Below are 26,112 nucleotides of genomic sequence, written 5' to 3' on the forward strand. Positions count from 1 at the left end.
AGCAGGTTTCTTGGTTTAAGAAAGAATGAGTTTGGATTTGATTTCAGAGAGAAGGAGGTCCTTTGAAATCTTAAGCCACTCAGGAGTCAATACCTTATAAGGTGAAGATATTAATAGGAAAATAACTTAAGTAATCACACTTACCATACTTAGTAATGTATCCAGAACAGTGAAGTTTCCAGTAAGGTTAAAAACACTCTGGACTTTTGCAATTAGTTGGGCAGATTTAATAGCCAAATGTACTTCGTGGTATTCCTTAATTTGTCGGGTTCGCTCTTCTATCCAGTTGTCTTTATTATTCCCATCTATTCTACACATAATCTTCAAGTCATTCTTTAGATCATCATATTTACCATGATAGTCTTTAAATATGTCATCAACCTCTGCAAAAGTAAGACTTGCCTCCTTTACTTTTGCAAAAATTCCCTTGTACTGGTCAAAACATGGATGCCAAATCATGGTACAAACATTTTCAAGAGACAATCGTGGTTCTTCTTCATTTGTTTCATCTTTTACATGGAATTTTTGTGCCTGATTTTCCCAGCACATTTGTAAAATGTAGCTATCTTTAAATTTGTGAATGCTTCTTGCCATTTCTTTTATCTCTTCACTTAACAAGAAGTAACCGACCTTTGGGAAGAATGGCACTGAATATTCAGTACCTATCCGCTTTACAGTCACTACTTCACTTAGCTTCATTAAGCGAACATCAGCTGCAAGCAATTTTTCAGGTTCCTCAATTTCCACTACAATTAAAGAGAAAATCAGACTAATATTTTGCAGAAATACAACAGTTTTCTTCTTAAAACAAAACTTAATCAGTTTTTGCTCAGCAGACTAATTGTAAAACTACATTCTATACTGTCTTAAACATTTTGAAAATAGCAAGGGTTTAGATTTACTCTTAAAGCAAAAATTGGGGATACTTATAGAAAAAGAGGAACTGTACTTTCCAATGAAAGCACATGCCACCTGAGTACAGATGAAAAGACATACAATAGGTCACAATACCCACAAGGCAGATGCCAAGATCAGCTGAATAAACACATTTTAAACACAGTGGCTCCTTTTTGTCACTTCCTCTCCATATGCAACAGTTGGAGCTCTAAACCCTTAAACCCAAGCCTTTTGAAAAGCTTTTTAAGATTTAAATAAAGGTAATGTAAAAAGTGATACCTTTCACATATTCATCGATTTTCCTGCACATTTTCAAGAGACTTTCCACCCAACCTTTCTCTTCAAAAAATCTACCTAATTCATTTTGTCGGCAAGTCAACACCTGAACCAGATTTATTTCTTCGAATAATTTATCTTGCTCTGCAAAAATATAAATATACATTAAAATTCATACGTTTCCTTTAGACATTTTCATATGGAGATACTTTTTTTTTAAAAGACAATGGAACAGTTTAACAAAAACAGCTTACTTGTCTTGAGCAGGGCTGTAAAATTGCTCTTCTTTTTTAAGATACAGTCTAAATGTTTAATTTGGATAGAGCCATCCCAAAGTTTGCTGGTCATATCATGCAATACATAATCTGCCAATGCCATCAAATCTTTAGCTTTATTTGACAGCTGTTCAGTGACTGCGTTATTCATTCCTATTCAAAAAAGATCAGACAAAATCGTACCAGGTGGAGGAGAATATGGAATCAAAAATTTAAAGCCAACTTCAGTTTATAACAGTAACATTAAAAAAGAACTTGGTAAAACTGAATATGTTAGCACATTTAGTTTTGCTCAGGAATAACACAGAACAGTACAGAAGCAGGCACTTCAACCCACAATATCTATACTGACCATGATGTCAATTTCATGGCAAACTGCTACTTAAACTCTTATGTTAAGTTAAAATATAATCTGCCTGAAAGATATGCAACTGTCTCGACCAGTTGTTCCCAAACTTTTCGAATGAAACCCCCACTTGTTCATGTTTAGTAAGATGAGCCCTGTATACACCTGATAATGTCTGGGGCCGCTCCTTTTAGGGAGACTGTTATAGCCCCATGATCAGGAAAGTTAGCACATCCAATAGAGTTTTACGTTTTTGTGAATATCCTAACTTAAATGCCTCTGTTATTAAAATCTCAAGCTCCATATAGGGTTGCAGACTGGCAGATTGAAAACCAGTGGCTTTGTCAACTATGCTTCATAGACTTGGATGTGAGAACAAATATTTTCAAACTGATGTAAGTGCACTTTGATAGCCTAGTGAGGAATAACAATTAGGGTGTGAATAAATTAGGGGATAGTACCCCAAAATCTGAAAAGTTATAATACAAGGAGGTTGCTTGAAGAATGGCAAAAAACTTGAGCTTTTAACTGAAACCAGAGGCTCAGTAGAAGCATTGAAGAGCTAGAAAGAGGTGACAATGGTGCAGAGATGGGGATATTGTCTAGGGGAAAAAAATGGACATGGAAAGAATTCTACATCACAGCAAGCATCAGCAGTCTTACCCTATTATGGGAATCATATGGTTGAAGTAATTAAGCAGGCACATAGGCAGTGAAAGAAACCTCAGAGAAATTCTTTATCTTTACAAACTTTGAATTAAAACACATTTTGTATCATTCAAGATTTGATCATTCAGATAATTCAGAAATAGTTCTGAAAAGAGGTATTGATAAAGTAAATCTGCATGTAACAACTATTCGTGAAGATTCTGTATTAGTGAATGATGTTACTACGAGGCAAGGTTTGGAAAATTCTGAGATGGGTAATGAAGTATGAATAATGATGTAAGAAAGGGGCTGTTAAGAAGGAACTTTGAAGGAGATCAAAAGTGATCAAGGGGATCAAATACAGCACAATTCCACAAAAGCAGTGTTTACTTACCATTATACATCTCTGTAATGGTGTTTCATATAACGATCTGAGGTATGGTTGGGTAGAAACTAGTTTGCAAGGACTCAAACAGAGTAGCAGGATAAGGGAACACAGTACAGCAATGCAATATGGTCAATTTGATATTGGCAATGACAAGAAAAAGTTCAGAAATTTAAAGTAGGCTTCTTGGGGGTGGTGGATATAAGAGCTGATGTTTGAAAGAGACCAGAATGATGCAAGGGAACAAAGATAGATTGATGATTGCGATAAGTATACAAGGAAGACTGAAACATTCCGAACAGATATAAAAACAGGAAATTCTGTAACTATTAAGCTGATCTGACAGAATCTGTGGATAAAGAAATGATGTTTCCTAAGCAATTGTTTTCTTTTGACTTTGAGCTTCCTGAGGGAACCTTACATTCCAGGAGTGCAAAGTTGAAAAATTAGTCTTTAACTCTGAACTACATTGTGCTTAACATTGTGTCATCCCTTGCCTCCTACCCTTGTTTCTTTCCTCTTGCAATTCACTATTACTCTGAACTTATTCTATAAATTTCCCCATTCCCTTCTTGCTTCTCGTCCCCTTGTTCTTTAAGATGTCCATCTATAACTCCACCCTAATGTAGGTCTTCTCTTTCGTTCTCTGTTGCTTCCCCACTGCTCTGCAACTTAGAGTTAATGTTTCAAGTTGATGGCCTTTCATCAGAATTGGAAAAAAAACAAATGGAACTGGTTTAAGTGGTTCATTGATAATTCTGCCCTGCACAACACACATTTAACAGCCAGAACAGACAGTGGAATGGCACCTAAGGATCTGAATGAATGGCTGCACCAATGTCAAGGCCTGCCGTAACTAATGATTTCTTACGACCAACTAAATAAAATATACCAAAATTGTTACCATACCGTGTAATTGAAAGATAGTCTTTGCAGCCGACCAGTTAAGTAAATGATTGACAACTGAATCTGTATCTTCCAAAAACATTCCACTGTAGTCTTTTTCCCAGGAATTTTCAATTATTGTTGACAACAGTTTTCCAAATTTGGTCAAATCATAATTCCACAGTCTATCTAAAAGTTGAGCTTCAGACTTGTTCTGGAAGGGTAAATTTATAAAGTATGAGCCTGTCTTTAAAAGGATGAATACTAGCTAAATTTTTAAGAACAGTTTTACGATGATAATACCTGGCATATAGAATGAACAGCATCAAGTGCACATTTCTCAAAGCACTTAGCAATCAAAGGCTCCAAATTCCTCATCTCCTCAATCTTTTTGCAGTAAATTTCAATCTGATGGATTGGTTTTTCCTGATGAAAACATATTATTTAAAAATAAGAAATTGCATAACAAAATGGGTGTTGTATGCCTCAAAAAAAATCAAGAAACTGCTTATAGTTTACTATTCTTATCTTTCAAACCAATAAATATTCCAGCAGTATTACCACACTATCTAGTGTTCTAAGAAGTCTATGTATACATTCCTCAACAGAAAGTAATTTTACTTTGCAGAGTATTAATATGCAGTGGCAAACTTTTGTAGTTAAGACTCTTTTCATTTCCAAGAACATGCTTCTACTATGCAGAGATCTCACGACGACTTAATCAGAAAAATTACTTTGTGATGCAGTTACCAAGGATACATATGCATTGTTACCTGGCTTGCAAGTGAAACATTACACATGGCCACATTTTGATTTCATTTTCCACTCAGAAATGCTGTGGGGAAGTGCATATGAAGGATCAAATGACAACACAACCTTGCCTCACTGCATCCTTATATTCTTGCTATAGTTGAACAGGCTGAAAACGTTATCTAACCATGAATGCACCAGGGCCAGACAATAGGTCTGATGGGGGCAATTAAGTGTTATCCCATTCTTAAGCTAAGGTGAGATGAAATTGATAAATACTGCAGTTTTAGTGCACTATCATGACATTCAAGCATTTGACATGATACACTACCTTCTTCAATCGTCCTTCTAGATCACTCAAGAGTCCTTTACTCCAACAAGAAGCCCATTCTTCATTTCCAAGGTCTAAGGTTAAGAGGGTGACCCATACCTTTGTAAACGGATAATTAGAAAATATAATTCTATTTGCATATGTTTAAAAACAATCAAATTCAATTGAGTGACATCAGATTGCACAATCAAGAGGAGCTATTATCTTTCAACAACAACAGGCATTTATACTGTGAAATATTCCAATGTAATTCACAAAAAGGGGGGCAAAATGGACACAGTGCTTAAGGTGGAGTTATTATGAAAGAATGACCCAAAGCTTGATCCAAGGGGTATGTTTTGAGGGAACCTATGAAAGAAGGGGATGTGGCTTGCCTTGGGAATGAATTTGAACAGAATGGGCCATAAGCAGTTGTGCAACAATAATATGGAAAAGGAACATTAAAGAGGTCAGTATAAAACAATAGACAGGAGTGAAATGGTTATAGATACAAAATAAAGGCTACAAAAGGTAGGTAAATTATTATGGGGATAGCAAGTTTGAGGCAATGAAGGGTCATGAGCCAATGTGTCTCAAAGAGGTCGGTGGTAACATGGGCAAGGTTGTAGATAGCAGAGTGTCGGATAAGTGGTCATTTTCAGAGATTAGATTTGAGAGCCCAACTAGGACAGCACTGATATGACACAGGAGGTGACAAAGGCACATATGACAGAATATGGATGAAGATAGTAGCAGATACAGACAACATTACAGGGATAGAAGTAGGCTGCTTTTGTGATGGGAATGGTGTAGACTTGGCAACTTGACTCAAGATTGGATAGGAGATAGGAAGTTGTGGGTCAGTAGAGAAGGAAGAAGATACTGGAGAAGTTTGGTTGGATAACATTAGTGTATCTATGGAAAATGACCTCAACTTTCAATGATAATGCCCAAGTAAAATATGCAGGTGAGTACGAGAAAGATGATTAACGTATGGGGTGGGAACCTATCCAATGGAAATAAGTGAGACAACGTGATGGATAAACTGAAGTTTATCACTATTAATCTAGTTCAATTGACTTCAGATAATTACTTGAGGATGAAGGCATACTCATCATGTCAGCCTTGCCGTGGTTACTTGTCTGGAATGATGTAAGTGCTTTCAGACACAGTGAGACTGCAAGCTGCCATTGGCAGGTTTAGTTAATTGCTGGATGAGTTGTGCATATAAATCCTCATAAAATAAAGTTACATTTTAGGCAGCTGGAATGTTAAAACTTTGTTACCCACATGGAAAGACACTGAGCCAATGCTACAACCTTGCATCCAGCCCATCCATATCGCCACTGGGCAGATCAATCTCATGGGCTGGAAAGAAAGATTTCGTTGGCTGCTGTATGTTGTGCACCAGTGCTTCAAACTAACAATGGCTTTGGTGGCAACTTGGCTTTCACGTAAAGTTCATACTTTCTGAGCATCTCACTGCCCAAAATTAATCTCAAATTTGTGATGTCAAATTACACAAATCACCCAACTGCTACAGAAAGGAACACCCACAAGGCAATAACTAGCATATCAATAACTCAACCTTTCCACATATGGGGTACTAATAAGGTTTAAGTTCTAATATTGTTTTGAATGCAGGAACGGTGATATGCTTGGAAGAGAAAATGATTTGAGATTTGGAGAACTTGGATATGACAGCACAGTTCAGATGACTGTGTGCAGTTTTGGTCACCACATTATAGGAAAGATGTGAGGTGTGCTGGAGAGGGTGCAGGGGAGATTCACCAGGATGTTGCCTGGGATGGAGTGTTTCAGTTATGAGGAGAGACTGGGGAGGCTAGGTCTATTTTTCCTGGAGCAGAGGAGATTAAGAGGGGATATAAAAGAGGTATGTCGAATTATGAGGGGTATAGATAGGATAGTCTGCACAAAACTTTTCCCCTTATCAGAGGTGAATAAAACTACAGGGCATAGGTTAAAGGCAAGGGTAAGGGGTAAGAGATTTAGAAGGGATCTGAGGGAGACCTTTTTCACTCAGAACTTGTGAGCACGTGGAATGCACAGCCTGAGAGAATGGTGGAAGTAGAATCGAAGATGATCATTTAAGTTGCCCAAGTATGGAAGGCTGTAGGCCAAGTGCTGGAAGATGGGATTAATATGACTAATGGCCACTGAATGGCATGACATGGTGGGCTGAATGTCCTGTTTCCATGCTGTATGACTCTATGACTCTTTGAACAGTCAAAATGAAACACAGCAAATTCAAAACGCCAATTAAGAAGTAACCACCATTAGGTTAAACTCTTATAGCTCAACATATATGTAGTTTATTACAAAATTGCCTTACCCGAAATTCATCCTGATTGAGAGAAATAAATCGGGTCTGTAGTAATTTTGAAGTAAAGACAGCCTTTAGCCATTCTCTCGTGGTTGTCAAAGCCATTTTTAAGAACAATTCAGTGCTTGGCATTTCTTGACCTTCCTTACTTTGAGATTTCTCACTTGCAACCTAAATTTTAAAAAAACTTCAGCTTCTTGGCCCATTGGTTAAAGTTTAAAGCACTATTGTATGAAATGTGCAAATAAGTGGCAGGCAATCAAATGTAAAGATGACAATTTATTTTATCTAATCCCAAGTTATTATTCTAAGAATGGCTCGCTCTCCAATCCATACAAATTTAAAATCAGATTAAAACCTTCAAGTTTTCCACTTATCCAGTTTTACATAAAATAACCAACATTACACACAACGATTAAGAAAATGATTCTAATTCAAAAAAAATCAATAAATATTCAAAGTATTTGAATTGGAAGTTATTATAATGACTGCTTAACACAATTATTTGTTTATACTGATACCTTTGACGAAGATTCTTTTAATTTAGCAAGTTTGCTCATCAGCACAATTGAAGTGGCAATGGTTTCTGCAAAGTTCACTTTTTTCTGAGATTTACATATAGTTACGTGGATTTTCAAGCTGGCTTTTAGACATGCATATAAATGTTCATCACACATATCCCTAGATGTGGAAATACATTAAAATTTCTACTCATGATCAAATACTTATGCAATTATCTCCATAAAGTAAACATATTAGAAAGGTTCACAAGTTGAAAAGTAATTAGTGATTGATTATACATATTAGATTCTAAGAAAGGTACAGCAATTAATCAATTTTTTTCTGTTAGTGAATGGAATCTTGTTTTTTTTAAAAAAATAGTCACAAAATTAATTAGTTCCCAATTTTACCTTAAGTAACCCCAAAATGGATGGAAACCAAAATCAGAGCACAGATATTTCTACTGCTACATTGAGGCGAGACGTAGATTAGAGGAACAGCACCTCCCAATCTGCCTTGGCAGTCTCCAACCTGACGCCACGAACATCGATTTCTCTAACTTCAGTGACCACTCCCCTCCCACCTTTCTTCCCCTTATCCCACTGGCCCCCATCACCCTCTTTCCTCTCCCCTGCCCTCTTTACCTACCCATCACCCACAAATTCCTCCCACCAGTTTCCCTCCTCACCTCCTTCCCTTTACTCCATGGTCCCCTGTCCACTCCAATCAAATTCCATCTTCTTCAGCCCTTTGTCACTTTCACCAATCACCCTCCTATCATTCCCACTCTCCCCCTCCCTCACCTGCACCCACCTATCACCCACCAGTTCTTGCTCCACCACCACTCCTCATTTTATACTGGCTCTCTCTCCCCTCTTTCCAGTCCTGATGAAGAGTCTCGACCCGAAATGTTGACTGTCCAATTCCCTCCATAGATGCTGCCTGACCCGCTGACAGCTGACTCCTCCAGCTTTTTGTGTGTTGCTATAGATATTTCTGAACCTGGTAAAAATTCATCTCATCTTTATCATTTCATGCCTGACCTTAGCTCACTTTGTACTTCATGCAATTTCAGCCAATGAAAAATATTCACAGATATTTGCATTTACAGATTTAAATAAATGTTGACACACACACACACACACACTATATACAGTATAATGTAAAATTACACAAGATTTTCTCTCAAAAATTAAAACACCCCTTTCTAATTCTTTTTCAAACTTCTGTTCAGTTGTCAACACTCTCATATCATTCTGAATTGCTACATTAGGAAAGTGGTTTTAAAGGAAACACTGAAATTCCTTCAAAGTTGAAATGCAAAATTTAAAAATATTCTCATATATTAGAAGTCTGCTACCTACACAGTTACAAATTCACTTGGATGAGAAGTGATAAAAATGTTGATACTAGTTTTGAAACATTGGCTTTACATGAGACAGAAGCCCATTATTGTGGAATGATCACTTGCTGCTCAATATGCTAAGTCCTAAAAATATTTTTATATTGCAAGCCTTACAAGTTAAGTAACACATCCCTGGATTTATTGATGGCAGCTATAAAGGCATAGCTGGCCCCTAGCCTCAAACACAAACAAAAAAGGGTTTTGTGGACTACATTTGCTTATTGTAAGCTGCTCTCTAAATGTCCTCTATCAGGAATCAGTAGAATCCAGCAATCAAGATGCCTTCAAGATGAATGAACAGCAAGCTTAATCGATACTGAAGATGGCAAACCAGGAAGTAAAAGGCTCTAATTTTTAATAACTTCCAGACTTCACAGAGACTAAAGCAGAAAGCCAGTTGCATACAATAATCTAGAAGTTGAAATACCATACAAAACTCTAAAATAAAAATCAATTTGAATTTTAAAATGTTGGGGACAGCACAGTGGTGCAGCTTGTAGACCTGCTACCTTACAGCTTCAGCCACCTGAGTTCAATCGTGACCTCTGGTGCTGTGTGGAGTTTCCAAGTTCTCCTTGTGGCCATAAGGGTTTTGTTTGGGCATTCCAGTTTCCTCACATCCCAAAAATGTGCTGGTTGGTAGGCTAATTGGATAACGTAAATTGCCTCTAGCGTGGAGATGAGTGGTAAAATCTAGAGTGGAGTTGATGGGAATGTGGGAAGAATAAAATGGGTTAGGATAGGATTTTTTTTATAAAAATAGGCACTTGCTGATTGGCATGGACTCAGTGGACTGATGGGCCAGTTTCTGTTCTCTATCTCTTTATGATTCTATGACTCTATGAAAAACAGTGTAATTTTAAACGAATTATACTTAGTGAATTGTACTGCAAGCACAAGATCAGTTTTCAAGGTCAGGAGAGGTTGCTCAGTTGCAGTAATGGCTTCATAAATCTTTAAAACTCCCTACCCAACAGGATTGCGGATCTACCTTCACCAAAAGAACTACAGCAATTCAAAAAGGTCTCTTAGTACTGCCTTCTCAAGAGTAAACAAAGATAGACAATAAATGTAGACTTGCTACCCATGCCCACATTCCAATAAAAATTGTAAAAATGCACTTAAGAATTTATTTACACCTCAGTGTAAAATTTTCTGCAAAAGTTGTGTTAACTTCATGCCTGACCTGTGATTACATGCTGATAAGTTTTGGCAAAAAGCAGAAACCTTGGAGGAGTAAAGTATCACCGACAACAACTTTTATACTTCTGAGCTTAACTGTAAATAGAATCACAGAGCACTACAGCACTGAACATGCCCTGCGGCCTATCTAGTCCATGCTGACCTGATCTTCTGCCTAATCCCATCTACCTGCACCCAGACCATATCCCTCCAAACCCCTCCCATCCATGTACCCAACCAAGTCTCTCTTAAATGTTACAATTGAACCCGCATCTACCACTACCACTGGCAGCTCGTTCCAAACTCACACCACCCTCTGAGTCAAGAAGTTCCTCCTCAGATTCCCCCCTTAAATATTTCACCTTTCACCATAAACCTATGTCCTTTAATTCTAGTCTCACCCCACCTTTGGGGAAAAGCCTGCATTCATTCACCCTACCTATACCCCTCAATTTTGTATAACTCTAAGATCTCCCCTCATTCTCCTGCACTAAAGTCCTACCCTATTCAACCTTTCCTTATAACTCAGGTCCTCAAGTCCCGGCAACATCCTTGTAAATTTTCCCTGCACTCTTTCAAGCTTATTGATATCCTTCCTGTAGATAGGTGAACAGAACTGCACACAATACTCTAAATTCGGCCTCAACATCTTATACAACTTCAACATAACATCCCAACTCCTGTACTCAATGCCCTGATTTATGAAGGCCAAAGTGCCAAAAGTTCTCTTTACAAACCTATCTACCTTTGATACTTTCAAGGAACAATCGATCTGTATTTCCATGTCCCTTTGTTCTACCACACACCTCACAGCCCTACCATTTACTGTGCAAGTCTTACCCTGGTTTGTCCTCTCAAAGTGCAACACCTCACACTTGTCTGCATTAAATTCCATCTGCCATTCTTTAGCCCATTTTACCAGCTTGTCCAGATCACACTGCAAGCTTTGATAGCCTTCCTCGCTGTCCACTACCCCTCCAATCTTGGTGTCATCCACAAATTTGCAGATCCAGTTTACCACATTATCATCTAAATCCTTAATATAGATGATAAACAACAACGGACCCAGCACGGGTTCCCTGCAGCACACCACTAGTCACAGGCCTCCAGTCAGAGTGACAACCATCTTCCACCACTCTCTGGCTTCTCCCGCTAAGCCAACATTGAATCCAATTGACTACTTCATCCTGGATGCTGAACGACTTAACCTTCTGGAGCAGCCTCCTATGTGGGACTTTGTCAAAGGCCTTGCTAAAGTCCATGTAGACAACATTCACCGTCTTTCCCTCATCAACCTTCTTGGTAACCTCCTCGAAAAACTCTAAGATTGGTTAGACATGACCTACCATGCACAAAGCCATGTTGACAATCCCTAATCAGGCCCTGTCTATACAAGTACTTATATATCCTGTCCCTCAGAATACTTTCCAATAATTTATCCACAACTGATGTCAGGCTCACCGGCCTAGAATTTCCTAGCTTATTCTTAGAGCCTTTCTTGAACAACGGAACAACATTAGCTATCCTCCTGTCCTCCGGCACCTTATCCGTGGCCAAGGACATTTTAAACAACTCTGCTAGGGTCCTTGTGATTTCTGCACTAGCCTCCCACAAGGTCCGAGGGGACACCTTGTCAGGCCCTGGGGACTTATCCACCTTCATTTGCCTCAAGACAGCCAGCACCTCCTCTTCCGTAATCCGGATATGGTCCATTACATCACTACTCCTTTGCCTCAGTTCTATCGTCTATGTCTGTCTCCAGAGTAAATACAGATGCAAAAAATGTATTTAAGATCTCCCCCATCTCTTTTGGCTCCATGCATAAATCACCATGCTGATCTTCAAGAGAACCAATTTGTCTCTTGCTACCCTTTTGCTCTTAATATAGCTTTAGAAACCCTTGAGATTCGCTTTCACCTTGTCTGCCAGAACAATCTCATATCCTCTTTTTGCCCTCCTGATTTCTCTCTTAAGTGTTCTTTTGCATTTCTTATACTCCTCAAGAGCCTCATGTGATCCTAACTGCCTATACCTGATGTGTGCCACCTTCTTTTTCTTTACCAGGGCTTCAATATCCCTCAATAACTAAGGTTCCCTAAACGTGTCAGCCTTGCTTTTTGTTCTAACAGGAACATACAGATTCTGTACTCTCTATACTTCACTTTTGAAAGTCTCCCACTTACCAAACATCTCTGCCAGAAAACAGCCTTTCCCAATCTATGCCTGCCTGATCTCTTCTGATGCCATCAAAATTGGCCTTACTCCAACTTAGAATCTCAACCCGAGAATCAGTCCTATCCTTCTCCATAATTATCTTGAAACTAATGGAATTATGATTACTAGATCCAAAGTGTTCCCCCACACACAAAATCTGTCACCTTCCCTGTCTCGTTCCCCAAGAGGAGATCCAGTGTCATGCCCTCTCTAGTTGGGACCTCTACATACTGATTAAGGAAACTTTCCTGAACACATTTGACAAACTCTATCCCATCCAATCCCTTAACAGTATGGGAGTCCCAGTCAATATGTGGAAAGTTAAAATCACCTGCTATCACAACCTTATTTTTCTTGCAACTGTCTGCTATCTCTCTACAGACTTGTTCCTCTAAATCCCACTGACTACTGGGAGGTCTGTAATATAGTCCCATTAACATGGTCATCCCTTTCTCATTCCTTAGTTCCACCCATATTGCCTCAGTAGATGAGCCCTCCAGTATGTCCTCTCTGAGCACTACCGTGACATTTTCCCTGATGAGTAATGCCACCCTTCCCCTTTTAATACCTCCCTATCTATCATGTCTAAAGCATCGGAATCCCGGAACATTGAGCTGCTAGTCCTGTCCCTCCTGCAACTAAGTTTCACTACAGCTACAACAACACAATTCCACGTGCTGATCCAAGCTCTAAGTTCATCTGCCTTACCTACAATACTCCTTGCACTGCAATAGACACATCTCAGAACATTAGTCCCACCATGGTCATCAACCAGTCGATTTCTGTCTTTGCTTGTAGGCTTAACATCTGCTTTCCCCACAGTCACTCCACTTGCTGCCCTACCACTGGTTCCCACCCCCCTGCAACTCTAGTTTAAACCCCTCCAAGCAGCACTAGCAAACCTTCCTGCAAGGATATTGGCCCCCCTCCAGTTCAAGTGCAAACCACCTCATTTGTACAGGTCCTACCTGCCCTGGAACAGAGCCCAATGATCCAAAAATGTCCAAACAAGGCAAAGATGGTGAACACTAATAATTTTGTCATAACCATAAATTTTAGACTATGAAAACTGACGAGTGAAATTGAATTTAAGAAAAAAATTAGAAGTGAATTGCTACAAGATACTTCATTTGCCACCGAAGAGCTTAATTTGTAAATGTTATCAAAATTACGAACTATCTGGTTATTATTTTCTGATTGAAGTTGGTTGCAAACCAATCCTGTTTTGCTGGGCATCAAGACAAACACATGAAATTCAATTAACCACACTAGTTCCAAGTTAGAATATGTGCCTCATGGTTAAACATTTACTTAAATTAAACAAATTTAATACAGTAACAATTTAGATACAAGACAGATCAGAATTTGTGTACCTGTTCTGCTCACTGTACACACTGTCTTCTGCAAGTTTTAAAACATGATCCAATGCCTATAGCAATCCAACAACATGCAAATGAATAGAAAAACAAAGTTAATGATTACAACATCCAAAAATACTTTTTACTATAAGATACCCTCCACAAAAGTACAATAATTTACAAAGTAAAACAGAAACATTCTGGAAATATTTAGTAGATAAAGCAACATCCTTGGAATATTTCTAACATCCACAGAACAAAGTTTCAGGTTGGTCACCTCTCGTCAGCACCCCATTTATTTGTACATGCATCTCAAATCCAAATCGTTAACTTTGTTTCTCTCCCCACAGATTCCGCCCAGACTGCAGAATATGTCAAGCATTTTTTTGTTTAAATTCCCATTTCCATCATCTACAGATAATAGTTTGTAAAATTTGCAGTATGTTATAGACTCGATGCTTTACTTTGAATGTAATAAGTGTTGTAGAATTTAAAATATGTCTTTCTGACTTATTTGGTCTTGTTTAAGAACAAGTTTTTTTTAAGGATGTAACTGCAAGTGATGATGGCAAGCTTTGGTCAAATACATTGGAATGACTACCTTAACAAAGTCACGAAGATGAAGGTAAAAGAAACGAAGAGAGAGCATTTAAATTAACTTGTTCAAGCGCATAAGGGAAGAGATAGAAGGACATGCCACTGTACCGATTTGTTGATAATGACATATTTGTAGTCCATTTATTTGAGCACAACCACAGATCACAAAGAATATGGAGTATCTGTGCATTAAGATGCATTTCATGGCACTGAGAGCTGATCTTCAGGGAGAAGCCCAATGGAAAGGAGCTAGTTACTGAAGCTGAAATAAATTGATGTCAACATCAAAGATAAGCCAGAAAGACAATAAGTGCACAAGACAGAAATTTAGAATAAAAAGGTGAAGATTTTGGACAAACACACAAATGCTGGAGGAAAGCAGCGGGTCAGGCAGCATCTGTGGCGGGAAATGGACAGTCGATGTTTCGGGTCAAAACTTTTCACCTAGACTGGAAAGAAAGAGGGGAATGGCTTGTATAAAAAGGTGGAGTGGGTGGAGCAAGAGCTGGTGGTTGATAGGTGGATCCAGGTTGGGGGGGAGGGGGCGGTGGCAGAGGCGAAAGAGTGGCTGATTTGTTTATTTGATTTGTACTTAATATATCTCAGTATGATTTAAGGTCTTGAGTCTGTACTTTGTAGGACTCAGTCAACAAGAAACCACAAATGACTTCGTAAATTACTTGAAAGTATTAAAGCAGCCAATAACTATGTAGGGTACTTCAGCTGAACCATTTCCTGTGTACTAATTATTAATAAAGCATTACAGTAAAACAAATGATAGTGACTTTATTAAAGCAAATACGAATCTTTCTTTTACATGTTATTTTGCAGATTGAATCATCCATTTTCAGACAAGATATGCAGCATTTTGATTTACAGAAGAGTACATTCTTTCCATAGATTAAAAAAAATCAAACTGAGTATATCAGAAATGCTTTGGAAACAAATCACGTTAATTTGGATATTGAACTGAGCTTCAAGTTGTTTAATCTCAAAAGTGACCTGCCAGCTCACCCCATTCTAACATGGAAAGAGTACCAAGGCACAATTTTCCTCAGGTAGGCCTTCACATAGCTGATCAATGAAGTCCAGGGCAAAGCCTTACTTAGCAGATGGCCAACCCTACCCACAGTGAGTGAATTTTGAACAGCAATCACAGTTCACAGGCAGGCAAAAACAGAAAGCAATTTGTACACAACAAAGCCCACAATGTTAGTTTACACTGATCAATTCATCCTAATTCTGAGCCCAGTGTAAATTAAGAACCATAACAATGAACCAAATGAGGTACTGCCAAAGCTCTAGAGATAGCCACTGCAACATGTTTACCTGCAAAGAATGCAAAAGCTTGTAAATTATCAATTAAGCAAACTATTTACATTGGTTTTAGAATTAAGATAAATTGATCAGGACCCTATTGTTTAAAAAAATCTGAATTACAGAATAGCACAGCTCAGAGGGAGACTATTGTGTCCAATAAGATTTCACTGCACGTGGGAGTTTGGAATTTCAATTCATTGTCATTGGCTTGCCCTGAAAATTAAGCAATATAAATTTTCCACAAACACAGACCTTCTCATGTGAAATCGATTTCTTCAATCTCTGAATGATTCCTTGCAGAACATCAAGCAGATCAGGACTGATCTCCTTCAAGTAATGTGGCAAAGCTTTCCATGGCAATAAGCTGAACCAAGAACGAGCTAAAAGTCTATCTACTGACATCAAATGCTTACTTTTGTTCATCAGTTCAAGTAGCTCCCTGAAGAAAGTAAGTTAATTACAACATAATTAATTATGTACAAAGCACCTTGAATACAAACATGCACATGCAAAGAACAAATCCTCCACAGAATAATTAAACAAAATGTCAGAAAAAGAGTTTTATTGTTTTATTATATCACACATTTTTAAATCATGGATATTATTGTCACAACAGGACACAATTTAGCACTAGACATGACAAAGATCTTCACATCCTCCACCCAGAGTGATATTGCATAAAATCTGATGGATCCATTGCCATACAGGTAGTTCAAAAAGGACTTACCTTTGAGTGTCATCATTAATTTTTTCTCTAAAACTAATAATTGGAAGCCCTTCAAGTCCAGCCCAGCTGTCTTCCAACTGACTATTGTCCAAAAAATCTGGGCTCGTTACGATGGATGGAAAACGAAATAAATGGAAAATAGGAATCAACTGCACCCATTTTATTATCTTGTTGTCAATGCATTTATTCATTGTCTGGCATATCATCTCTACAATCCTATATATATAAAAAAATCAGATGTATCACATAAAACTGGGGAGAAGAAGAGAAAGTATTTACATATTAGAATCATTGTCAGTTGATTAAATGCAAGTTGAAACAGAATTCCTTTTGGTCACCTAGAATCATAATGCACTGCTGTATCAAACAAGTTTATTTTCTATTTGAAATCACAAACCATTTGTTCAAACAAATCATGGGTGAAAGAAGATTCATGGGGAAAATGGGAGATTTTAACCAATGAACAGTTTAAGCAAGAGTTAGCTGGATTAACGTGGCCTTTACTTTGATTTGCATTTAATTCACATTTAGCAAGGGCTGATGCAGCTTCTAAGTATGAAACACATTAAAACACCCGTTTTGTACAGAAAATCTAAGACAAAGTTAAAAATATACTACATTCTAACAAAAGACTTACAGATTATGCCTCTCAGAGAAGGCATTCTCACAGAAATAATCTATCAAACTCCCTCAGAATGTTGAGGCAGACAGATGGAAACAAGAAAAAATTTAGGCAGGTGGGACCAGGTGGGGGAGGGGGAGAAAGGGTAAAGACAGAGGCTGGTAGGTGATAGGTAGAACCATATAATGGGGGGATGATGGGCAGATGGAACCAAGTGGTGGAGGTGATAGGAAAGGTGAACCAAGGGAGAAGAAACCCAGGTTAATAGGTATGTGGGTGAAAGGCAGGCGGAACCAGGTGGGGGAGGGTGATGAGTCTCAGTAGTGATGGAGGAGGGATGGAAAAGGTGAACAAAGGGAGAGAGAGCCTGGGTGAACTGGTGGGAGTGGAAAAGGAACACAGGGGGAGTGGGTTACCTGAAACTGAAACATTCATTTTTCATGCAATTGGGCTGTAGACTACCCAAGTGGAATAAGAGGTGCTGTTCGAGTTTGTGCTTGGCCTCACCACAGCAGTGGAGAAGGCTGAGGACAGACAACTTGGTGTGAGGAAAGGGGAGTTGAAATGATTAGTGCACTAACCTCTACGCTTGCAGGCTAATCTACTACCCCAGGACAACTTTTCTGAACTTACCCCATATTCTTCAATTCCCTTAATATCTAAAAATTTATCAACATCAGTCTCAAATACACTCAACGAGTGAGCTTCCACAACCTTCTTGGGTAGAGAATTCCAAAAAATCATTACCCTCTCAGTGAAGAAATTTTCTTCTTATTTCTGTCCTGAATGGCCAGCCCCTTATTTTCAGATTTGACCCCAATTCTAGACAACCTAGCCAGGGGAAACTCAACTCCACAGGCACTTTGAGAATTTTGTGTGTTTCAATGAGAGTATCTCTCATTCTTTAAACTCCAGAGAGTGTATGCCCAGACTCCGTTATCTCCCCTCATATCAAGCCTACCATTCAAGGGATTAAGCTGGTGAACCTCTGCTGAACTCCACCTATTGCAAGTATGTCCTTCCTTAGGTGGAAGGCCAAACTTTAACACTATATGCCAGATGCATTCTCACTAGGGAACTATACAATTGGAGCAAAACATCTTCACTCTAGAACTGAAATACTCTTGCAATGAAGGCTAACATACTGTTTCCCTTCCTAATTGCTTTGTGAACCTGCATATTAGCTTTCAATGCTTCACATACAAGGACTCCAGGTTCCACAACACCCTTCAATCACTCATCATTAAAAAACTGCTCATCTATATTAGCTACCAAATGGATGACCTCATATTTCCCCACATCATATTCCCCTTACCGTGTACTGGTCCATTCACTTAATTTGTCTACGTCTCCCAAAGTCTCTCTGCATTCTCCTCGCAGTCAATGCTGCCGTCATACATTATATCAATAGCAAACTTGGATGTTGATCCCCTGATCCAAATCACTAATATAGGTTGGTTACACTTGGGCCCAAGCATCAATCCCTAATAAGAGTCTCCCAACCTGAAAATATCCTGTTTATTCCTCCTTTAGTTTCTGTCCATTAACCATCCCTGAATCTTTGTTTCTGCTACCATGCATTCTAATTGTGTTTATTAATTCCCAGTATGGCACCTTACCAAAAGCCTTTTGGAAGTCCAATTGCTCCACATCACTTGGCCTGCCCTCACCTATTCTGCTCAAAAAAATTCCAATAGCCGAAACAAACATGACTGCCCTTTCATAAATCTAAGTTGAGTCTACCCAATATATTTTCTAAACACCCTGTTATGACTTCCTGAGTAATAGTTTCCAGCATTTTTAGAACAGTACAGCACAAGAACAGGCCCTAGATTGCAGGTAAGCAGGTCCTGGTGATTTTTACCTTTCAGTCCCATTCATTTCTCCATTTTTTTTTTAACTAATGCTAATTTCTTTGTTTCTCATTTACTTTAGAACTGTACTCCTCCATTACTTCCAGGACATTTCCTTAGTCTTCTTCTGCGAAGATGGACATGAAATCTTTACGTTCTGTCATTTCCCTAACCCTCAATATAACTTCTCTTATTGCAGTCTGTAAGGGACACAGATTAACTTTTGCTAATCTTTTCAATTTTTACTCATCAACAAAAGTTTTACAGATCAGCTTTTATGTTTCTTACTAGACTACATTCATATTCTACTTTCCCTACCATGCCTCGGTCCTCTTTGCTCAATTACTGATTTTTTGTTAATCCTCCAGTTTACTGCTTTATTGGCAAAGTTATAAGCCCTTTAAGTCAAAACTATCTTTGTTCCCACCTCTCAAGAAAACCACTGTCATCCCAGTACCGAAGAAAAACAAGGTAATGTGCCTCAATGACTACTGACCAGTGGCTCTGACATCCACCATCATGAAGTGCTTCGAAAGGCTGGTCATGGCACACATTAACTCCAGCCTCCCAAACAACCTCGACCTACTGCAATTCACCTACCGCCAAAACAGGTAGTGTAGCAATTAGCGTAACGCTTTACAGCACCAGCAACCCGGGTTCAATTGTGGCCACTGTCTGTAAGGAGCTTGTACGTTCTCCCCGTGTCTGCGTGGGTTTCCTCCGGGTGCTCCAGTTTCCTCCCACATTCCAAAGACGTATGGGTTAGGAAGTTGTGGGCATGCTAAGTTGGCGGCGGAAGCGTGGCGACACTTACAGGCTGCCCCCAGAACACTCTACGCAAAAAGATGTATTTCACTGTGTGTTTCGATGTACATTTGACTAATGAAGATATCTTATAGTGGATGCCATCTTTCTGGCCTTACACTCATCTCTGGAGCGTCTGGTGAGTAAAGGCACTGACGTTAGACTATTGTTTAGACTACAGCTCCGCCTTCAATACTACAATTTCAAGCAAACTCATCACCAAACTCCGAGACCTGGGACTCAACACCTCCAACTGAATCCTTGACTTTCTGACCAACAGACTGCAATCAGTGAGGATAGGCAGCAACATCTTCAGCACGATTATTCTCAACACTGGTGCCTCACAGGGCTGCGTCCTCAACCCTCTCCTCTACTCCCTATATATTCATGACTGCGTGGCAAGTTTGCAGATGATACCGCCATAGTAGGCCGTATCTCAAATAATGATGAGTCGGAGTACAGGAAGGAGATAGAGAGCTTAGTGACATGGTATCATGACAACAACCTTTCCCTCAATGTCAGCAAAACAAAAGAGCTGGTGATTTACTTCAGGAACGGGGGCGGTGTATATGCACCTGTCTACATCAATGGTGCTGAGGTCGAGAGGGTTGAGAGCTTCAAGTTCCTAGGAGTGAACATCATCAATAGCCTGTCCTGATCCAACCACGTAGAAGTCACGGCCAAGAAAGTTCACCAGCACCTCTACTTCCTCAGGAGGCTAAAGAGACTTGGCATATCCCCTTTGACACTCACCAACTTTTATCAATGCTCCAAAGGAAGTATCCTAACTGGATACATCACAGTTTGGTATGGCAATTACTCTGCCCAGTACCGCTAGAAACTGCAGAGAGTTGGGGACACAGCCCAGCGCATCATGGAAACCAGCCTCCCCTCCATGGTCTATACCTCTGGCTGCCTTGGTGAAGCAGCCAGCAGCATCAAAGACCCCAACCACTTGGGTCATTCTCTCTTCTCTCCTCTCCCATCAGGCAGAAGATAGAGCAGCCTGAGGGCACATACCACCAGGCTCAAGGACAGCTTCTATCCCACGGTGTAAGACTATTGAAAGGTTCCCTTATACAATGAGATGGACTCTTGACCTCACAATTTACCTTGTTTGACCTTGCATCTTATTGTCTACCTGCAAGTACTTCCCTGTAGCTGTGACACTTTACTCTGTATTCTGTTATTGTTTTTATCCGGTACTACCTCAATGCACACTGTACTACATCAATGCACTGTGTAATGATCTGTACAAACGGTATGCAAGACAAGTTTTTCACTGTACCTCGGTACAAGTGACAATAATAAACCAATTCCAATACCTTCTCCTGATAACCACAGGTGGACCACTTTTCCTGTTGAGTTCATTCTGCCCAAAAGGGATATACGTTACTTGTAAATTATGAATCAATTATTTAAACATTAGCCATTCCTTGTTTGTCATACATTCTCATTTGGTTTCCTAATACACCATTGCTCACTGACATTTTATGCCTTCATATTTGACTTACTCAGATTTAAGACCCTGGTTTAAGACCAAACTAAATCATTGATCTTTTAAATACCATTTACAATAAGACCAATTAATCTTTGCTGAATACACAGTGCTAGTTCCAAAATGCCAGTTCTCTTGTTGGTTCCTCAATGTACTGATCTGGAAAACCAGCTCTTAATAATTGCTAATTTTGTTTTCCCAGTTTCTATGTAGATTAAAGACTTGCATGATCATTGTATTAGCCCTGTCATATGCACCTCTAATTTGCAGATTTACACTCCCTCCAATATTACAATTACTGTTTGGGTCCCATCAACAACTCCCACAGATGTGTCCTGTTCCTTGAAATTTCTTATCTTCACTCAGACTGATTCTAATTATTTCCTGATCTAAAACCCTTCCTCTCTACTGCCTTTTTCTAATTTTTTAATATCAGCACTACCTCTTCGGAAAGGTAAGCATTATTGTATATTTCATTCCCAGTCTTGGTCACTTTGCAACCATGTTTCTATAACATCTTTTAGAATGTACTTATTTATTTCTATTTGTGCCATTAATTCACCTACCTTGTTACAAAGGCTTTGTGCTGTCAGATAAAGAGCCTTTAATTTTATCCTTGTATCAATTTTTCTTGCTTCAACTCTAATTGGAGATATATCCTCATGTTTGTGTTCACTGTCCCTTCCTGGCAGGCTCTGCATGCACACACTGGCTAATTGTCACATTGGGAGGGTGTAAACTTAATACTGCAAAACCTCAATTATTTAAGTTATTATTAAACAGGAAAATCAACTTTGAGAGTACACAGGTTGAATGGCAAGGTACATATTTAAATACTTTTGAACGATTTATACAGTCCTTACCTATTCCCAAAATAGAAGTTTTCTTTAAGAGTCTTGAATTCCTTAGTGATGTAATTTGCTGATAAATGTTGTACACTGAAAAAATCACAAACTGCAGCCAGTTCAGAATTTGACCATTCAAGATGATAGATGCAAGAGAGGCACAATATTAGTAAGGCAGTTCGCAGATGGACTTGTGCTAAACTTGTCTCCATTTGTGAAACTTGATTACTTGGATCCGTAGCCATCATTGTCAAAGCCATTTTTAGAATATCCTTAACCTAAACAGTAAACATAATTATCTGACACTATTGTCAAAAACAATTCTAGTCAATATGGAGAGAAAGTATTTAACATGGTTTTGAATATGATAAGAATCTTAATGGAAACAGTTTTCCTTGAAACAATGCCCCAAATTAAACCTTTGTATTCAATCCAGAGATACCTTGTGTATTTCTCTACAGAATCCCACTTCACCCAACTTCTATTAAAGTTTGTCTAATATTTCTTAGCAAAGATATTCTTCCAGATGATGGTGTAAAGAAATTTGGTGTCAAGAGATCACCCATAGTGTTGTGTCTATATTATTCAAGGAATAGATGAAGTGCATAGATTTGTAGCAAGTCCAAATGATTGTTAAAATATCTCTGGAAATTTTACTTATGCTATTTATTTACAGAATTGCAAAATAAATGTACCATTTTATTCAGAATGCATATAGTACATTCCTTCACACGGTACTTAATATTTATCCTTCACCATTTCTGAAGAATATGCCATAAGATGACAGGCGAGATGAACTAGCTAGTAGGTAGTTATTTTATTTGACAACACTGGGAGTGAAAACCTTTACCTATATTTGATGTAGTTGTGCATTTGATCGCACAAGGGCATGCTCCTGGCATTGTTAATAATATGGAATTATCTTAGGACCTTGCTGCAGGAGGGTGGGAATGCTTTGATCAGTCACTCAAATGTTTAGGGTTTCGAAGAACTTGAAAAGTTGAATCGTAGCTTTTCACAAATGGTATTTCAATATGAGGTTTAGCTCACTCCTCAGGTGCATCTATTTCAATGCAAGATGTATTGTAGGTAAGGCAGATGAGCTTAGGGCGGGGATTGGCACTTGGGATTACGACATTATTGCTATTAGTGAGACTTAGTTGCAGGAAGGGCAGGACTGGCAGCTTAATTTTTTAAGGTGCAGCAGAATTTAACTAAAAAGGTAATTCGGGAAGAAAAAAATGAGGTACAAAGGCAAGCTAGCCAGAAATATTAAGGAGGATAGCAAAAGCTTTTTTAGGTATGTGAAGGGAAAGAAGTTAGTTAGGAACAATGTTGGGCCCTTGAAGACCGAATCGGGTGAAATTATTACGGGAAACAGGGAGATGGCAGTCGAATTTAATAAGTACTTTGGATCTGTCTTCACAGGGGAAGACGTAAGAAATCTCCCAGAGGTAAGGATGGACAAAAGGCAGAGGGTGACAGAGGAACTGAAGTGGATTGACATTAGGAAAGAAATGGTGATGGGTAGACTAATGGGGCTGAAGACTGACAAATCCCCAGGTCCAGATGGTCTGCATCCCAGGGTACTAAAGGAGGTGGCTCTAGAAATTGTGGATGCATTGGTGATCATTTTCTGATGTTCCTTAGATTCGGGGTCAGTTCCTGGGGATTGGAGAATGGCTAATGTTATCCCACTTTTTAAGAATGGAGGGAGGGAGAAAACGGGGAACTATCGTCCAGTTAGCCTAACATCTGCGGTGGGGAAGATGCTAGAGTCCATTATTAAGGATGAAATAGCGGCATATTTGGATAGCAATGATAGGATTGGGTCGAGTCAACATGGATTTACCAAGGGCAAATCATGCTTGACTAATCTACTGGAGTCTTTTTGAGGATGTAACCAGGAAAATAGACGAGGGAGATTCAGTGAATGTTGTATACCTCGACTTTCAGAAGGCATTTGATAAAGTGCCGCACAGGAGATTGGTGGGTAAAATTAGGGCTCATGGAATGGGGGGGCGGGTATTAACATGGATAGAAAACTGGTTGGCGGATAGGAAACAAAGGGTAGGGGTGAATGGATGTTTCTCAGAATGGCAGGCCGTGACTAGTGGGGTGCCACAGGGCTCGGTGCTGGGACCGCAGCTGTTTACGATCTATGTTGATGATTTAGATGAAGGCATTGTGAATAACATTAGCAAGTTTGCTGATGATACAAAGTTGGGTGGCAGTGTGACATGTGTAGAGGAAGTTAGGAGAATTCAAGGTGATTTGGATAGGTTGGGTAAGTGGGCAGATACTTGGCAGATGAAGTTTAATGTGGATAAGTGTGAGGTTATCCACTTTGCGAGCAGGAACAGGAGGGCGGATTATTATCTGAATGGTGTGGAGTTAGGTAAGGGGGAAATACAAAGGGATCTAGGAGTCCTTGTTCATCAGTCACTGAAAGTGAATGAGCAAGTGCAGCAGGCTGTGATGAAGGCTAATGGAATGTTGGCCTGTATTACAAGGGGAATTGAGTACAAAAGCAAAGAGATTCTTTTGCATTTGTACAGGGCCCTGGTGAGACCACTCCTGGAGTATTGTGTACAGTTTTGGTCTCCAGGGTTAAGGAAGGATATCCTGGCTATAGAGGGCGTGCAGCGTAGGTTTACGAGGTTAATTCAGGGGATGTCGGGACTGTCTTATGCTGAGAGGTTGGAGAGACTGGGATTGTACACGCTGGAATTGAGAAGATTGAGAGGGGATCTGATTGAAACATACAGGATTATTAAGGGATTGGACATGATAGAGACAGGAAATATGTTCCAGATGTTGGGGAAGTCCAGGACCAGGGGGCATGATTTAAGAATAAGGGCTAGGCTATTTGGGACAGAGGTGAGGAGGAACTTCTTCTCCCAGAGGGTTGTGAATTTGTGGAATGCACTGCCTCAGAGGGCAGTGGAGGCCAATTCTCTGGGCACTTTCAAGAAGGAGCTAGATAGGTTTCTTATAGATAGGGGAATCAAGGGATATGGGGACAAGGCAGGAACAGGATATTGATTGTTGAGGATCAGCCATGATCTCAAAATGGCGGTGCAGACTCGAAGGGCCGAATGGTCTACTTCTGCTCCTATTGTCTAATGTTCCGGGGTTCCGTTGTTTCAGACGTGATAGAGGGGGAGGGATGAAAGGGGGAGGAGTGGCATTACTAGTCAGGGAAAATATCACAGCTGTGCGTAGACAGGACAGCCCTGAGGGCTCGTCTACAGAGGCCATATGGGTGGAGTTGAGGAACAGGAAAGGTGTGGCCACATTAATAGGGTTGTATTATAGACTGCCCAATAGTCAGAGAGAATTGGAGGAACAAATCTGTAGTGAGATAGCAAACTTATGTAAGAAACAAAGTTGTAATAGTAGGGGATTTTAACTTTCCACATTGACTGGGACTCCCACACTGTGAAAGGGCTGGATGGCTTGGAGTTTGTCAATTGTGTTCAGGAAAGTTTTCTAAATAAATATATAGAGGTACCAATGAGAGAGAATGCAATTCTTGATCTCCTATTAGGGAACCAGACAGGTCAGGTGACAAAAGTATGTGTAGGTGAGCATTTTGAGTCCAGTGACCATAATGTCAATAGTTTCAAGTTAATTATGGATAAGGATAGGTCTGGTCCTCGAGTTGAGGTACTAAATTGGAGGAAGGCCAATTTTGTAGAAATGAGAAAGGATCTAGGAAGAGTGGATTAGGATAAGTTGTTTCCTGGCAAGGATGTGCTCAGTAAGTGGAAGGCCTTCAAAGGCGAAATTTTGAGAGTGCAGAGTTTGCATGTTCCTGCCAGGATTAAAGGCAAAGTTAACAAGCACAGGGAACCTTAGTTTTCAAGGGATATTGGCGATCTGGTTAAGAAAAAGAGAGAGGGGTATAGCAGGTATAGGCAACAAGGAACAAATGAGGTACTTGAAGAGTATAGAAAATACTAATAAAGGAAATCAGGAAGGCAAAAAAGACATGAGCTTGCTTTGGCAGATAATGTGAAGGTAAACCCGAAGGCTTTCTACAAGTATATTAAGAGTAAAAGGATAGT

At 39.4% G+C, this 26,112-nt stretch overlaps 1 protein-coding gene across 1 annotated transcript in view; it reads right to left on the reverse strand.

Annotated features, from left to right (window-relative positions):
• The window catches only part of LOC127579787 (E3 ubiquitin-protein ligase rnf213-alpha-like), a 148,809-nt gene that overhangs the window by 88,600 nt on the left and 34,097 nt on the right, over positions 1-26,112 (reverse strand). The window contains 12 exon segments of the mRNA XM_052032715.1: positions 145-746; positions 1,177-1,317; positions 1,428-1,601; positions 3,737-3,926; positions 4,016-4,138; positions 4,794-4,892; positions 7,126-7,287; positions 7,638-7,797; positions 13,792-13,847; positions 15,946-16,132; positions 16,421-16,636; positions 22,061-22,320. Coding sequence (XP_051888675.1) covers positions 145-746; positions 1,177-1,317; positions 1,428-1,601; positions 3,737-3,926; positions 4,016-4,138; positions 4,794-4,892; positions 7,126-7,287; positions 7,638-7,797; positions 13,792-13,847; positions 15,946-16,132; positions 16,421-16,636; positions 22,061-22,320 — 2,370 coding nt within the window.

This window comes from Pristis pectinata, chromosome 18, assembly GCF_009764475.1.
Source record: "Pristis pectinata isolate sPriPec2 chromosome 18, sPriPec2.1.pri, whole genome shotgun sequence".
NCBI lineage: Eukaryota > Metazoa > Chordata > Chondrichthyes > Rhinopristiformes > Pristidae > Pristis > Pristis pectinata.